This window comes from Poecilia mexicana, unplaced genomic scaffold, assembly GCF_051168715.1.
Source record: "Poecilia mexicana isolate PSO_F unplaced genomic scaffold, ASM5116871v1 scaffold_2, whole genome shotgun sequence".
In the NCBI taxonomy this organism is placed as follows: Eukaryota; Metazoa; Chordata; class Actinopteri; order Cyprinodontiformes; family Poeciliidae; genus Poecilia; species Poecilia mexicana.
Window position 1 is genome coordinate 57,607,648 of NW_028263371.1, and position 14,736 is coordinate 57,622,383.

General features: G+C 44.5%; 1 protein-coding gene across 1 annotated transcript; it reads right to left on the minus strand.

Moving 5' to 3' along the window:
• Nucleotides 1-253: 253 nt before the first annotated feature.
• LOC106911390 (inactive dipeptidyl peptidase 10-like) lies at nucleotides 254-13,526 on the minus strand. The gene is made up of 19 exons (XM_088003669.1): nucleotides 13,121-13,526; nucleotides 11,531-11,685; nucleotides 10,803-10,900; nucleotides 8,525-8,648; nucleotides 6,937-6,975; nucleotides 5,931-6,038; nucleotides 5,755-5,846; nucleotides 5,602-5,649; nucleotides 5,386-5,507; nucleotides 4,829-4,873; nucleotides 4,484-4,582; nucleotides 3,524-3,593; nucleotides 3,132-3,326; nucleotides 2,855-2,909; nucleotides 2,684-2,783; nucleotides 2,187-2,245; nucleotides 1,961-2,033; nucleotides 1,708-1,781; nucleotides 254-1,627 (listed from the first exon to the last, which is right to left on the minus strand). Exons 1-19 carry the CDS (start codon nucleotides 13,317-13,319, stop codon nucleotides 1,490-1,492), a joined length of 1,893 nt encoding a protein of 630 aa, XP_087859795.1. The 5' UTR covers nucleotides 13,320-13,526; the 3' UTR covers nucleotides 254-1,489.
• Nucleotides 13,527-14,736: the final 1,210 nt, after the last annotated feature.

The following is a 14,736-nucleotide window of genomic DNA, read 5'->3' on the forward strand; positions in this document are numbered from 1 at the left end:
AAGCTCAGAAAGATGGAACTTACATAACTTAAAAAAAATCTGAATCTTAGTTTTATTGTTTTCTCGGCTGTCTAATTCCAATATATTGGTAGATAATTATATTTTACCATCTATGGCTTATGATTTCACAGGACATAATGGAGCTAATCGGCTAACAGTCGAGCTAACTTTCTGTTTAGCATTTGTGCACTCTGAGCTTTTTATAAATTAATTATTTAAGATAAATGTATCTATTTGTTTTGGAAACTTTCAGTTGAAGTTTAACATCTGAGTTGACGTTTTATTATATGAAGTTTAGACATTTACATTCATGCTCTTATTTTGAAAGAGGTGATGTCAGTTCTGCTTCCTGTCATGTTTTTTAACCCCAAAAAAATAAAATGGACAAAAATATAAACAAGTACAATATCAACAACAGAGCATTTAAATTGTGTCCAAAATAAATTGGGAGATTTTGGTGTTTTAAGGGATAATATAATTCCAACTCAAGTTAGCACTTTAGCGTTAGCAGAAACATTGATTTGTGTGTTAGAGTTAGCACAGCTAGCTCTTTAGCTAGCAGAGCCCACCACTGATTATGATTATTATTATTATTTAGTCTGGTGTGTTTTCTGACAGAACTCTGTGCTGCTTTCTGTAAGCTGGACAACCAAACTGGATGTTTGGTTCTGGAACTGGACCGTAACTACTCACTCGGTTCTGATTCGCTGCTTTATTGCAGGAAATGGACTGTGGGATGATTATTAGAATACTGAAGGTTAAAGGTCAGATCGGCCGGTTGTCTGGAAACTCTTGAAGCTGAAGTTCTGATGTCATCAACTGATGGGTCCAGAATGAGAAAGTTCTGGTTTCGGTTCTGCAGCAGAACCTGCAGATGAAGCTTCGCTTCTTCATCCCAGACATCCAAGGTCAGCAGAAGGTCACAGCTCAGACCAGAAACCCAGTTTGTCAGGAGGACTGTCACTTTAAGGGATAAAGCTAACAGGAGGTTAACTGGACGCTAACAGCTGATGCTAATAGTTGATACTAACAGCTAATGCTAACAGAATGCTAACAGCTGATGCTAACTGGATGTGAAATCTGCTAACAGCTGATGCTAACTGGATGCTAACAGGACGTTGTTTCTTCATACGTGCAGTGCGTTGCTTCCATCGGTTTATGGTGTCTGTGTCAGGTGGAGCTCCATCCTGTTGTGCGGTGATGGTGGTGTCGCCGTCTCCATGGAGACCAGCGTGGCGGTGGTGCACATGTTGGGTGTGGAGGGCTGCAGTCTGAAGAACCTGGAACAAACGTAGGAAGTTCTCCGTGTGCTTAGCTGGGATCGTGAGCGATCCAGAAGAAGTTGATGCTAGAGGCGGCGACGCCCCCTGCTGTCCCCACGGCGTCCCGCTGTCCTTCATGTCCACATATTTATACATTCACACAACAAAGCGCTCATTCAAGCCGGAGCAGCTCCAGCGGCTGAGTCCAGGTGGAGAACCGCCAGCTGTCACTCCTCCTCTTCCTCATCTTCATCGGGCAGCGGCAGCAGCTCCTCCTTCAGACACTCCCTGTAGAAACCGCTCAGCGCCGCAAAGAGGTGCTGGCGGCTCGGCGCCGACAGGAAGTGACCTTCATCAGGGTAGATCTGAGGAGATGAGGACAACGCTCCTCATTAGCCTGCTAACTCTACATTGTTAGCAGCAGCATGTTAGCATGTGGGGGTACCTGCATGGAGTAGTTGGCTCCGGCCTTCACCAGGCTCTTGACCAGCTCAGCTGAATGCTGGAAGTGAATGTTTGCTGGAAGGAAGGAGAGAGAGAGAGAGAGAGAAAGAAGGAAAGAAAGAAAGAAAGGAAAAACATGTCAGCAGGTCTCAAAACCTGGACGGACTCATCAGAACCGCTGTCCTCTGCAGGTCCAGGCTGCATCAGCAGTGATGATTTATTAACCCCTTCCCTCCCAGGACTCTCAGTCTCACCGTCTGCTGTGGCGTGCAGCAGCAGCAGCGTCTGCTCTCGGAGCGCCTGGACGCTCTGCAGCAGGCTGGACACCTGCAGGGAGACAGGCTGGTGAGAAACACACCAATACACACACACTCAGAAGCCCTGTAAAAGACTCTCAACACAGACAGAATCCATGAATATTTCAGTCATCAGATCAGGATCGTCATGTTCAGCAGACAGGTCAAAGGTCAGGAAGCTCACCTGGTATCTGCTGTCATCCCGTACCGGCAGGCCCAGGTAGCGCTCTGAAAACGCCGACGCTGTGGAAGGAACCACAGACAGTTAGCGGTTGCTAACTGGACGGGAAACCTGCAGGTTGTTTCAAATAATTTCTGTTTTCAGAAAAACTTGAGCTGAGATCCGAGTTCATTTCCAGTGTTTATTATTCTCCCCTGATATGGAGCAACTTTTTGTTTATTATAGTGGCCGACAGCTGCTAACACTGAGCTAACGTTCTGCTAACATGCAGATAACGCACTGCTAACACACAGCAAAATGCTGCTAGCGCGAAGCTACCATGTGAATGATGCAAACTCCTAAACACAAAGAAACAGAAAAAATTAATTACATAGATTTTATTGAGTTCAAATTTTTAACCCAATTCAATTTTTTTAATACTTTGTAAAATACCATGTTGAAAAATGTAAAATATTTTTAGTGGGGAAGCTGAAGTTCCGGTCTGAAAGCTGCTGACTCACCGTAGAGCCTCCAGTCGGTGACGGGCGACATGGCGGCGGCGCATTTCACCAGGCCGTCTGTCGACTTCAGCATCATCAGCGCCAGGTAGCCGCCGTAGCCCTGAACACGACACACTGGTGAGTCCAGGCTGAGAGGAAGTGATGTCAGCATGCTGCTTCCTGTCTGCTCACCTGTCCAAACACGGCAATCCGCGAGCGATCGATGTAGGACAACTTCATCATGAACCTGCAGGAAAACATGGCCGACGTCCTGAACAACTTCATTTAAGTTTCAATTTCCAGCAGTTTTAATGAACTGAAGAAGACAATAAAACTATTTTAAATGGTTAAAATCTGACATGTAAGAATACAAACTGATAATTATAACAACGGTTTAAAAAAAAGGATTAAAAAAGGTTAATAAAAGCCTGCAGAAATCATTGGGTTTTGGCGGCGCAGCAGCACTCACTCCAGCGCCGCGATCTGGTCCTGGACGTCCACCGTGCCCAGCCTCTGGTGCACCTCATGCAGGATCCGCTGGCCCTGGAAGCCGCTGCCTCGGCCGTCCAGCCGGGCCACGATGACGCCGTCCGAGCTGACCAGCACCGAGTCCCAGCCCAGGGAGAAGCGCTCGCTCACCGCCTGGCCACCAGGGGCGCTGTCACTGCACACACCACACAGCACGTCAACTTCCTGTCACACAGCACATCAGGGTCAACCAAACTAATCATCTGATTGGTCAACCAGAGCTCCAGAATTAAACCTTTAAACTGTGAAGTACTTAACTTGTTTATGACATGAATTCATGACTCAGCATCAGAGAAAAGCAGTGATGCTGCATCCTGATTGGTTGGTACTCACATGACCAGCAGCAGGCCGTACTGACGCAATGGAGAGAAGTCTGGAGGGAAACAGATCTGCAGAGGGAAATCTGGAAACACAAAGGAGGCATCAGAGAGGACTGCTGCTAGCTCCCTGCTGCTAGCTCCCTGCTGCTAGCTCCCTGCTGCTAGCTCCCTGCTGCTAGCTCCCAGCTGCTAGCTCCCAGCTGCTAGCTCCCAGCTGCTAGCTCCCAGCTGCTAGCTCCCTGCTGCTAGCTCCCAGCTGCTAGCTCCCTGCTGCTAGCTCCCAGCTGCTAGCTCCCAGCTGCTAGCTCCCTGCTGCTAGCTCCCAGCTGCTAGCTCCCAGCTGCTAGCTCCCTGCTGCTAGCTCCCAGCTGCTAGCTCCCAGCTGCTAGCTCCCTGCTGCTAGCTCCCTGCTGCTAGCTCCCAGCTGCTAGCTCCCTGCTGCTAGCTCCCAGCTGCTAGCTCCCTGCTGCTAGCTCCCAGCTGCTAGCTCCCAGCTGCTAGCTCCCTGCTGCTAGCTCCCTGCTGCTAGCTCCCAGCTGCTAGCTCCCAGCTGCTAGCTCCCAGCTGCTAGCTCCCTGCTGCTAGCTCCCAGCTGCTAGCTCCCTGCTGCTAACACCTTGCTGCTAACACCTTGCAGCTAGTTTCCTGCTGCATGGTGGAAGCTAGCTGCAAGTACCTGCTGCTGAGTACCAGCAGCAGGTCCTCACATGACCTGCTGCTGGTCATGTGAGGACCAGGATGCAGCATCACTGCTTTTCTCTGATGCTGAGTCATGAATTCAGCTGCAAGGTGCTAGCTGCTAGCACCCTGCTGTTAGCACCTTGCAGCTACCTTCCCGCTGCTAGCACCTGCTGCTAACACCTTGCAGCTAGCTTCCTGCTGCTAGCTTCCCGCTGCTAGCACCTGCTACTAGCACCTTGCTGTTAACACCTTGCAGGTAGCATCCTGCAGTAGCAAAGCGCCCTGTTCTCACCGAAAGGCTCGACCCGGACAGTTTGGTACTCCTTCTTCTGGATCCGTTTGTACTTCAGAACCGCCTTCAGCACTGAGTTGTTCTCCAGGATGTAGTAATCTGAGGAGGAATATGACAGATTGAATTGACGATAATCTGCAGCAGAGCGACGGTTTGTCTGGTGGAGAGCGGAAACAAAATATAGTATTTTATATAGTATATAGTACAAATTTACTTCTGTCTTAAAGGGACAGTGCATATTAATCACATGCCAATGTTAGCTAGACGGTTAAAGTAAGAAAAGTGAAACCACATGACGAAAATAACAGACAATGAGCTGCAGCAGCTATCAGAGCGTTAGCTTACTGGAGTTATTGAGGCTGTGGAGGATCACAGTGGGAGCTTCAGGACCTGCAGGAGGAAAACACCAGCAGGTCAAGAAACACTGGCTGCTGATTGGCTGAGAGGAGAACAGACACCAGCAGGTCAAGAAACGCTGGCTGCTGATTGGCTGAGAGGAGAACAGACACCAGCAGGTCAAGAAACGCTGGCTGCTGATTGGCTGAGAGGAGAACAAACAAAACACTGTTCATGGTTAACATTACAGTTACACTGCAGCTGCCTGTCTGACCAGGACCAGAACCAGGCCTGGTTCTTAACAACATGAGGCAGAACTTTGGACCAGGGAGGCACCATCTGTCCAGATCACAGCAGATCGGTTTTGATGGGGAACCGTGATGGACCGGGTTGAACAGTGACCCAGAGAAGATCTGCTGCAGGACCAGCTGTCTGTTATGTTTGTGTACTGGAAGCAGAACCAGAACCACAGCTCTATCAGTTTGGGCCAAACCAACCCATCAGAACCCAGTCTGTTGCTCCAACTGGACCTCACTCCACCAGAACCGCTCCTGAAGTGGGCCTACCTTGGCAGTGCAGCAGCAGGTTCTGGTTGGACGGGCTGAGGTCGGCGCTGAAGTAGAGGCAGTTGGTTCTGTGAAGGTCACAGGTCAGGCATCGCCGTGGAAACAAACCCACCGTTTTAACGCTGAGCAGAGTAAAGACAATAAAACAATCAGCCGGTCCAAACTGGTTACCGGGTCAAACAGAACCGCTTCCTTGAAATGTCTAGAGAGGCCGACCTGTAGAGCTGCCGTTGCCGTGGCGACCCTTCAGTACTCAGGAAGTAACTGTAAAGAGACAGAAAGCAGTCAGTCTGGTTCTGACTAAACCGGTTTACTCTGTTCCAGAGGTTCTAACTGGTTCTGGGTCAGAACCAACCTTGCGGTACTCACAGGTTCTGATTGGGCTCGTCGTAGGCCAGGATCCGGGTCACCTCCCAGTTCCCAGAGGTCAGGTGTCGGACCTCGTTCTGATCCGCCCGGAACTGAAGTGGACACAACACCGGTTGGGGTTACCATGGCAACTGGAGGCCGTGGGCGTGTCAGTGCGTGGGTGGGCGGAGCCTGACCTGCGTGGTGAACATGGCGATGTGGTGGAACTCGCCCCGTCCGCCCTGCTTCACCGGGACGGTCAGAAAGAACCGGGACCCGTCCCTGGAGAACACGGGCTGCTGGTTCTGGAGAGACGAGACAGAACCGGCTGTGGGTCAGAACCGCCTGTTAGCTTAGCGCGTTAGCTAACTTTGAAAACGTTTAGTGCATTAGCTTACGTGGATTCTAAAGAGCTAATTTTCTTGACTGTTTTGTAAAGTCCGATGTCTGTGATGAAGTTTATCGACGGTTAATAATTCGTTAAGTAATTAGAGGATTATATTCATGCTTTTATTATGAAAGGGTGAAGTCTGATCAAACTTCTGAAATGTTCCCAAAAAGAAAGAAGAGGAAAATGTGAAAATGTCTTCATGTCCTAGTTCGGAGTATACAAATCAAGCTAACCAGGCTAGCGTTGATGCTACACATGGCTGTAGTAAACAGGAAGTAGAAGTTGCTAGTTAGCATGCAGTAGAGAGAGTCCTGCCCAGCTGGAGGGTTTAAATGTTTCAGGTTGGTCCCTCTGGTAGTGCTCAGACCCACCAGTGGATGGCAGCATTTGCTACATCTGAATTTATTCAATAAATAAATTTCCATCTTGTATTGCTACTTGTCGTTTTTGTAATTATTATGACTTTATGCATGTAATACTTTTTATTCTTTGTCTTGTATTTCAGCGTTAGTTGACTAATGTTTATGACTAGCGGTTGGGGTTAGCGTAGCTAGCTGTCTAGCGGCAGTGCCCCCTAGTGTTGGTTCTCTGAAGGTGAGCTTATTGGGCAGCGTAGGTTGTAATTTTCATTGCTACCACCAGGGGCAGGCTTCTGTTTTAGACACTGTTCCTGCAGCACGTCGACCCGTTTCCTCCACAGAGGATTACAGAGGAAGTTATAACTTAATGCTTCAGTTTCTACTATAAATATGAATGATTCTCAGAAATAACAGAAAACTGAATCAGCTTTTTAAATGATGATGAAGGTTTACCTGCTTAGACAGCCACAGCTCCGAGCTTTCCTCATGTCTCTGCAACACAAAGAGCACAAGGTTAGCCCCTTCACAATAAAAGCCTCTCCTATTGGGTTGTTTTATCAGTGCAGCCAAATACTTTCTCTTGGACCAGAACCGGGTCGGTCCAACCAGAACCGCCTGGCCCAGTTAGGTAGCCCTGTTGCTAACTTTACCGCTACATCCAGCAACTTTTCAGAGAGTTTGTCCAAAAGCAGCTAACTACAAACCTGAACACCAGGGGCCTCATGCATAAAGCGGAGTGCGCACAAAAAATGTGCGGTCCCATATTTTACACAAAAGTCGACATGTATAAAAATTTACTTTGCGTCAAGGTTTGCGTAAATATACGCACACTTTTTCGCTGGGTGAAAATGTGCGGCAGCCACACAAATGTTTTCTGTGAACAATATGAAACTACAGTGTCAAAACTCACCTAAAATCACTGAAGTCTGACTACATTCAGTTATTTAGACCAAGAAGCATCAAACCGATGTTTTCATGACTTTAATAACTGTTTAAACGATGAAACTGGACCGCATTTATCCTCAGACAATAAGCTAACACGAACACAAAATAAAGAAAATAAAAATAAAAGGATGTGAAAACCTCGCTAGAACGTAAATAGCACTTTTCCTCAGTTTTTGTCTCATAAAGATGTAACACATTGATCTGTCACTGAAAGAAGAAAACAGGGTTGGATCAGCAGATTAACTCCAACCTGCTGAGTAAAACTAATCAACAGGTTTGATTATTTAAGGTGATCCAGGTGTGTCTGCAGTCACACGGATATCAGTAGCTGCATCCAGGTGAGCCGTAATGTGGAGCTTTGGCTCTGATGGAGAACAGAGGGAGGATTGATCAGAGATCATATTGATCTGATGGTTTATTGGTGTTTAGATTCATCCAGACTGATCATCCTGGGGCTCTGAGCAGAACTTAAAGAAGGAGCCGAGCGGTACCGGTACCAGTCCAGCTGCAGCCATCGAGCCACCCGCTTTGTGAAAGCGCCTTATGGACATGAAGCATCTTTATTCTGTAGATGTACAACTTATTCACATGATTCTATTATTTAGAATAAACGTCCAGTTTCCCCCCAAACACCCTCTGTCTCTCCGTCTCTTTAAATCCCGGCTGAACGCTCTGCTGCTGTTCAGACAGGTATTTGAAGGATCTCTTTTTATTACTTTTTTAATTTGGATTTTTTTTTTCTTTAAAATGTATTTTTGTTTTTGTGAGGGGACATTATGTGCCCTTAAAGCACCTTTTAAATAAATAAAAAAAAAAATATATATATATATATATATATATATAATAATTATTATAGATAATCATAACAAGGCCGTTGCCATGGTTACTGCCCCACGTGGTGGCAGACTTCCGGTATTTATACTAATTACATTAATATGTATTTATGGAGGCAACAGGCGGAGCAGCAGCTGCTCTGTTTACCACAAATTAGGATCAATAAAGGAAAGGTGCGCGGCCACCTGCGGCTTTATGCATCCCGGCGGATTCTGGAGGTTTGTCTGCAGCGTGTGGAGTGCGGCGTGAGGAGAGGACGCACCGTGACGCAGGCTCCGGTGGTGGTGTCACACACCGTCAGGATGGAGACGTTCTGGGCCCGGTTCAGCCAGCGCACCGCCGTCCGGGTCTTACTGATCCACTTCACCATGGTCACATAATGCTCCCTAAGAGAACAACACCATTACCGTCTGCTGATGCTCAGTGGCCTAGTTAAAGTCTCTGCTCTGAGGACAATCGGCATGAGAAAGCAGTGATTTTCTGCTGCCGCCCCCTGCTGGTCAGGAGGAGTGAGTTTCCTAGAAACTTCTTAATCTGATGTGAGTAATGAAGTTAGCTCACTGCGCTAACTAGCATCAGGCGAATGACTGAGTGACTGAAATGAAGTGATTACTTTTTAAAAATGCTTTTGTTGTGAATTGTTGATGTATAAATAAACCAAACTGAGACTAAAAGCACACAACAGAAAAATGCAGCTAATGGTAAAAACAAGCTGCGGCTCCACAAAAAGGAAGTCCTCCACACCACCAGGGGCAGTCTGGAGTCTGCTCTATAGTACTATAAAACATAAACATGAATACGTAGACCCCTCACTGAGCGCTGAGTCCTACGTAACAGCGTCCGCCATCTTCTATGGGCAGCAGAGGATCGGAGCTCCTTCAGTCCTGTTCTGTGTGTTTCAACCGTTTTACGAAACAAACTGGATTCATTGGCTTTACCTTCCCCAGGTAAGGATGAAAGATCAGAATTACTTTGCAGCCAGAAATTCACTTCTAAACAACCGAGAAATATTTCCTATGTAGCTAAATTGGCCCGAAATAACCGCAGATTGTTAGCATAGCAGCTAACGTTTTCACACTGTTTTCTAATGAGAGGTGATGAAAAACCGCTGTTAGAGGAGAAGTTCATTAGAAACCAGAGGATTTAGTGAGGAAAGATCAGTCAGGATCAGAGCTGGAGCTGCTGCTCTTCAGTCTGTTTCCAGCTCAGCTTCTCCATGTCGGTATTTAGCTATAAAGATGCTACGAGTCAGAGCCCAACATGCTGAAAATGGCTTGTTATGAATGTGAAGGAAACATACATGTAGTTTCTATTTTGGATCATTTCTCTTTTATCCTCGGCTTCAGCCTGAGAACCTGGACGTCTCAGAAGTCATTGAGTTCTCCCAGTGTGACCAGCAGACTGAAGCCTGTGGCCAGTGCTCCCAGTATAATAAATGTTTTAATTCTTTCACTTTTTGTGTATTTTTAAATATCTCAATCTGAAGTATTAGTGTATTAATGTCGCTTATATAATGAAATAAAAAATAATTTACTCTGTTGGAATTATTTTCACTCTGTCAATAGCAGAGTTGACATTCTGTAAATTCTCTGGAAAAAAGTAAGAAAAATATGTAGTTTAATGTTTGACAATGACTGATTTATAAATCAAGTCATTTCTCAATGTATAAAAAATAAATACAAGAAAATAATTTGTTTCTTGTCTTGAAATGTTAAATGTATATTAAATCATGGAGTTATGTAAATATGTCCTTTAAACACTGTAAAAGTGTCTGTTCATCAATGTTAATATAAAAATGATCAGAATAATTTCTATCAAATAAAACACTGTGCTCTTTATCAGAAATGCCCCAAAACAATTAATCACAACAAAAGTTAGAAACTCTCTCTAGTCATTTCTTTGATTGCTAAATATATTAGTGTGTGTGAAAATGTGTCAATGACAGGAATGAACTCAAAATACTTTGTAGAACGGAACTTAAGTTCGGCCCATTTACCTGTATTAGCTTACTGGCACATATTCCACATTCAATATGGCGGACGCTGTGACGTATCGCAGCAACGGGCCGACCCGCTCCATGAGGCGTCTACGTATTTATGTCTATGCTATAAAAGACATGGAGCATAACGTAGCTCTTCTTTCTCCTGGGCCTCACATCTTTCCGGTCTGGTCCACTGGCTCCCCCTAGTGGTCTGGAGGTTTAGTGGTGAGGTTGCAGCGTTTTTCTGTTGGATTTTGTGTTTGTGTGTTTTACAGATTGTGTTTGCAGCACGCTTGGCTGATGATTTGTCCCTGTTGGAGCCTATAAGCACCATCATCAGCTTGCAGGTCAGTCTGATCAGCAGAGGAACAGGAAGTCATCATCAACCTGAGGAGGAAGGTGGACCAGATGGAGATACTGCCACTAAAATTCTCATTAATCCGGTTTGTGTTTCAGTCTGCTGACTCTGTGACCTCAGGGTGAGTCTATCTCGCTTGATGCTGGCAGCTGTTGCCATGACGACGGCTGGCAGGAGCGGCGCTCCGGCAGCTCTGCTCACCGCAACCTGAGTGCCTCCGGAGGCATCAGCTCCAGCGTGTGGGTCGGCCCGTAGATGTTGACCACAAACAGCTTGACGGCCGGGTTGGGCTGGCCCGCCTGAACAGCCAATCAGAAACACCGCTGATCACACACAGGATGGAGAACACATCATCACCTCCATGAAATAACGGAGCACAAGTCAACCATCATCCTCTTTTTATGGCATCATTTTTGGCCAAAGTCATTTTAACAAAAAGAGGTAAAATGATTTATGCCTTAATTTCAGGAAGCTGACGATATGAAAACGTCCAGATCAACAACATTCAGACGATGAATTTCATCCCTGATTTCCTTCTTGATTATTTCAAATCAGACGGTGTGTCGTCCCTCCAACCGACAAACACGATACATGAACAAACAGAAGAAGAATCATGAATGAACAACATTTTTATCTAAATATCAAGTTACAAAATTAAAAGGAATAAAAAGCTACATAGAACAAAAGTTCACCACTTTCCATCTGCATCTTTAACCCCAGACGGTTTACAGATGACCTCTGACCCCTCCCAGGTTGACGGGCAGCAGCAGGTCGTTACTGACAGTTTTTAAATAAATGCTGACTCGGCGTAACATGATGAGTTTTTGTTCCTTATTTTAACATCTGGTGATGATCTGTTTGTGTTAAATCAGATTTTAAGACGTAAACCTCCAGAACTGAAGCAGGTGTTTGTTGTGTGGAAGCGGTACCTTGGGGTAGGGGTACTGCTTCTGTTTGGGGTATGTGGCACCGGTGAAGCGTGGCAGAACCATGTTGGGGACCAGAGAGTCGTTGAGCACCAGGAAGGCCAGCCGCTCCCCGTCTGGAGACCACCAGTGGGCCACATGGCTCTCCAGGATCTCCTCTGTTCCCACACAAACGGCCAGTTATTCACAACCAGGACAGCATGTTTACGTTTAGCTCCTCTATGGAGGACTGATCCTGGCAAAACTGGCAGTAAATGCAGAAATAAATAAATAGCTTGATATCGGAAAGAATGTGGCAAATACTGGATCCTTATTAGTAGGATATAAATTATTGTTTAGAATTTTAAAATGTTATTTTAACCGTGTAACTGTTACTTAATTTTCCATTTAATTTCCTATAGGTTTGTTTCCTTTTTGTCTTTTTTTCATATTTTGTATTTACTATGTTTTTCTCTTTGTTTTTTCATATTATGTTCTCATTTAGAAAGTATTTTTAATTTTCACTGACTTTTTTAATCATACATTTTCTCCTTTGTTTATTTACAGACTTTTTATTTTCCTTTTTACTCTTTAGAAGACGTAAAGTGGAAAAATAAAATTATATATATATATATATATATATATATATATATATATATATATATATATATATATATCTCCACACATTTGGGCAGTATCCATCCTCCATATACCTCTAGTTTTAAATGATTAACATTTATGCTGTTAAAATATTCCATGTCCTTTTATTATTTAAATATATTCTCGTGTTGCCACGGATATAAACTGAGGTAAAAAAAAAAAAAAAAGCTGCTCATTGAAAAAGGCTGCAGTTCAGCCCAGCATCACTGATCGGTATCTAATTATACTTAAGAAAATAATTAACACTGAAACCGTTACAGCAGCCGCTCTCATTTTTAGGTTTTAAGTAAAAACACATAGATGAATTCCTCTCAGCCAGAGGGAAGAAATCTGCACTAAAACAATTAATATTTCATAACTCTCTTTTATGCCGAAATATTCCAGCAGCAGCTCCTTCAGCTGAATCATTCGCCGTACTTAACACAAGTCATTGTAACCTAGAACAGAGGTCCTCATATTTATATATAAATACTTTATATATTTATATATAAAAATATATATAAATATTTATTTATATAGTTCACCTTTTAATAATATCATTGTCTAATAATGCCACTGCTAGCTAACAAGTTAGCCGGTAAGCTAGCGGGGCAACTAGCATGCTAGCCACAAAGCTAACATTGCAGAACAGTATTTTCGCTCCCAAAACACAGTCTACATAAAGCTGGTTCATAAAGTAACAATAACAAAGTTCATGGAATCATATCCATGTACTTAGAGGACGTTTCCAAAAATAAAACAGAAGCTATTTCTTATTTTCTGCTTCTTCATAGAGCGGCTAGCGAGAACAAGATTCATCCAACCGTCTGACGGGAAGCACCGCCACCATATCACACCTCTGTGTGTTAATTTTTATCAATGTGACGCCCATGTTGAAGACTTCTGATCTAGAACATCGAACTGACGTAGAAAACGTCCGGTTCTGGTTCTAGACGGAGCAGAAACGGGCCGAACCTTCATAGAGCCAGTCAGCGATTCCGTTGAAGATGACTCCTTCCTTTCCTGAAGACGTGAGCCGCAGAGAGTTGCTCTTCACGTGAGATCTGTAGTAGATGTTGTTTTCAAATATGTAGATCTGCGCATATAGAGCATAGGGGCACAACAATAAGATCCTAGAATAGATCAGCACTTTATCTGTGGAGCATCCGACCATGATTTACAATAACATCTGATCACATAAAGACTGGAAGGAAACAGCAGCAGAAGGGACTGGTTTGTGCATCCAGAAACCAATCCCTTCATGCATTAGCCGATATTCTGGTTCAGGTTTATTTTAATGTCTCAGGATTAAACAGAACCGGGTTTGGACCTCACCAGCTGCTGTCCGGAGACGCCCCACGCAGCGTACTGCAGCACCGAGTTCACCACCTCTGGAGGGTCTAGCTCCCACACCTCCCTGAAACACACAGCTGGAGGTCAGCTGGAGGTCAGCTGGAGGCTGATCTCTAGGCAGACTGGAGTAAGTTAGAACCAGCTCCAGAGGTTTCCATTAGCTCTCCAAGCGTTCTGGAACATTTTCTGGAATTCCTCAAACATTTTTTTAACTCAGTTTGTGTTAAGTTTGTGCAGCCGATCCCGGATCGATCGCTGCAGACGAAGGGAAACCGTCTCCAGTCTGACCCTTCATCAGCTCAACACACGCCGTGTTTCTATTCACCAAAGAACTGAGCCAATTGAAATCTGAACATAAATTCTTTACCAATTTTAGTTTTTGATTAAAAGTTTTAGCACCATCATGTGAACAAGTTTATTCATGAGTGATTTTGATTTAATTTCTTGCATAATGGAAACACCCCATTGTGAAATTACATTTTGGACGTCAGCAGAATAAAGACAAAGATTTAAACAGAAACAGATTTATAATCTGATCCTCCTCCGTCTCTCCGTCCTCTTGCTGTCTTCTGTTCATCATCTTAGGAGCTGAAATACCGTTTTCTTTCTGTCAAACTCGTTTATTTTGGGGGTTTTCATTAATTTGGTTAAAGAAATGGAAATGAAGTTTTGACTGTGACCAGCAGGGGGAACCAGTCGGACCAGGAAACGTTTTCAGGTTTCTGGAGAGACAGCAGGCGCAAATCGTGACACCGCACCTACTAATGGCACTTCCGGTGGCAGGTGTGACACCTGCCACAAGTGCCACTGCTTTCGGGACTAGCTGCCAGTGCTGCCACTGCGTTCGGCTGACTTCGGCACCTTCCAAGGGTTTCCACGACCTCATACTGGCACCTCCCACGCCTCACGGACCGCTCTCGCCTATTTTTGCTGACGAGATTTAGGGCGGCCATCTTATAGCGTTCAACCGCTCCACTCAGCGTTATATGTTTAACAGGGACAATGACGTATTTGAACATTTAATCTTTCATAACAGCTGTTTTGTTACTGGAAACCTTATACATGCAGCCATATTTATAAACGGTTGTATTTTTAAAGTATTTTTAATTGTATTATACATACTTCAGCATATTTAAATATGCTTAGTGGGGAAAACAATAGAATAGGAATAGAATATTCTTTGGTGACAGCTTCTGTGTCAGATTTAATATGAATGAATTTATAATTAATGAAAATAA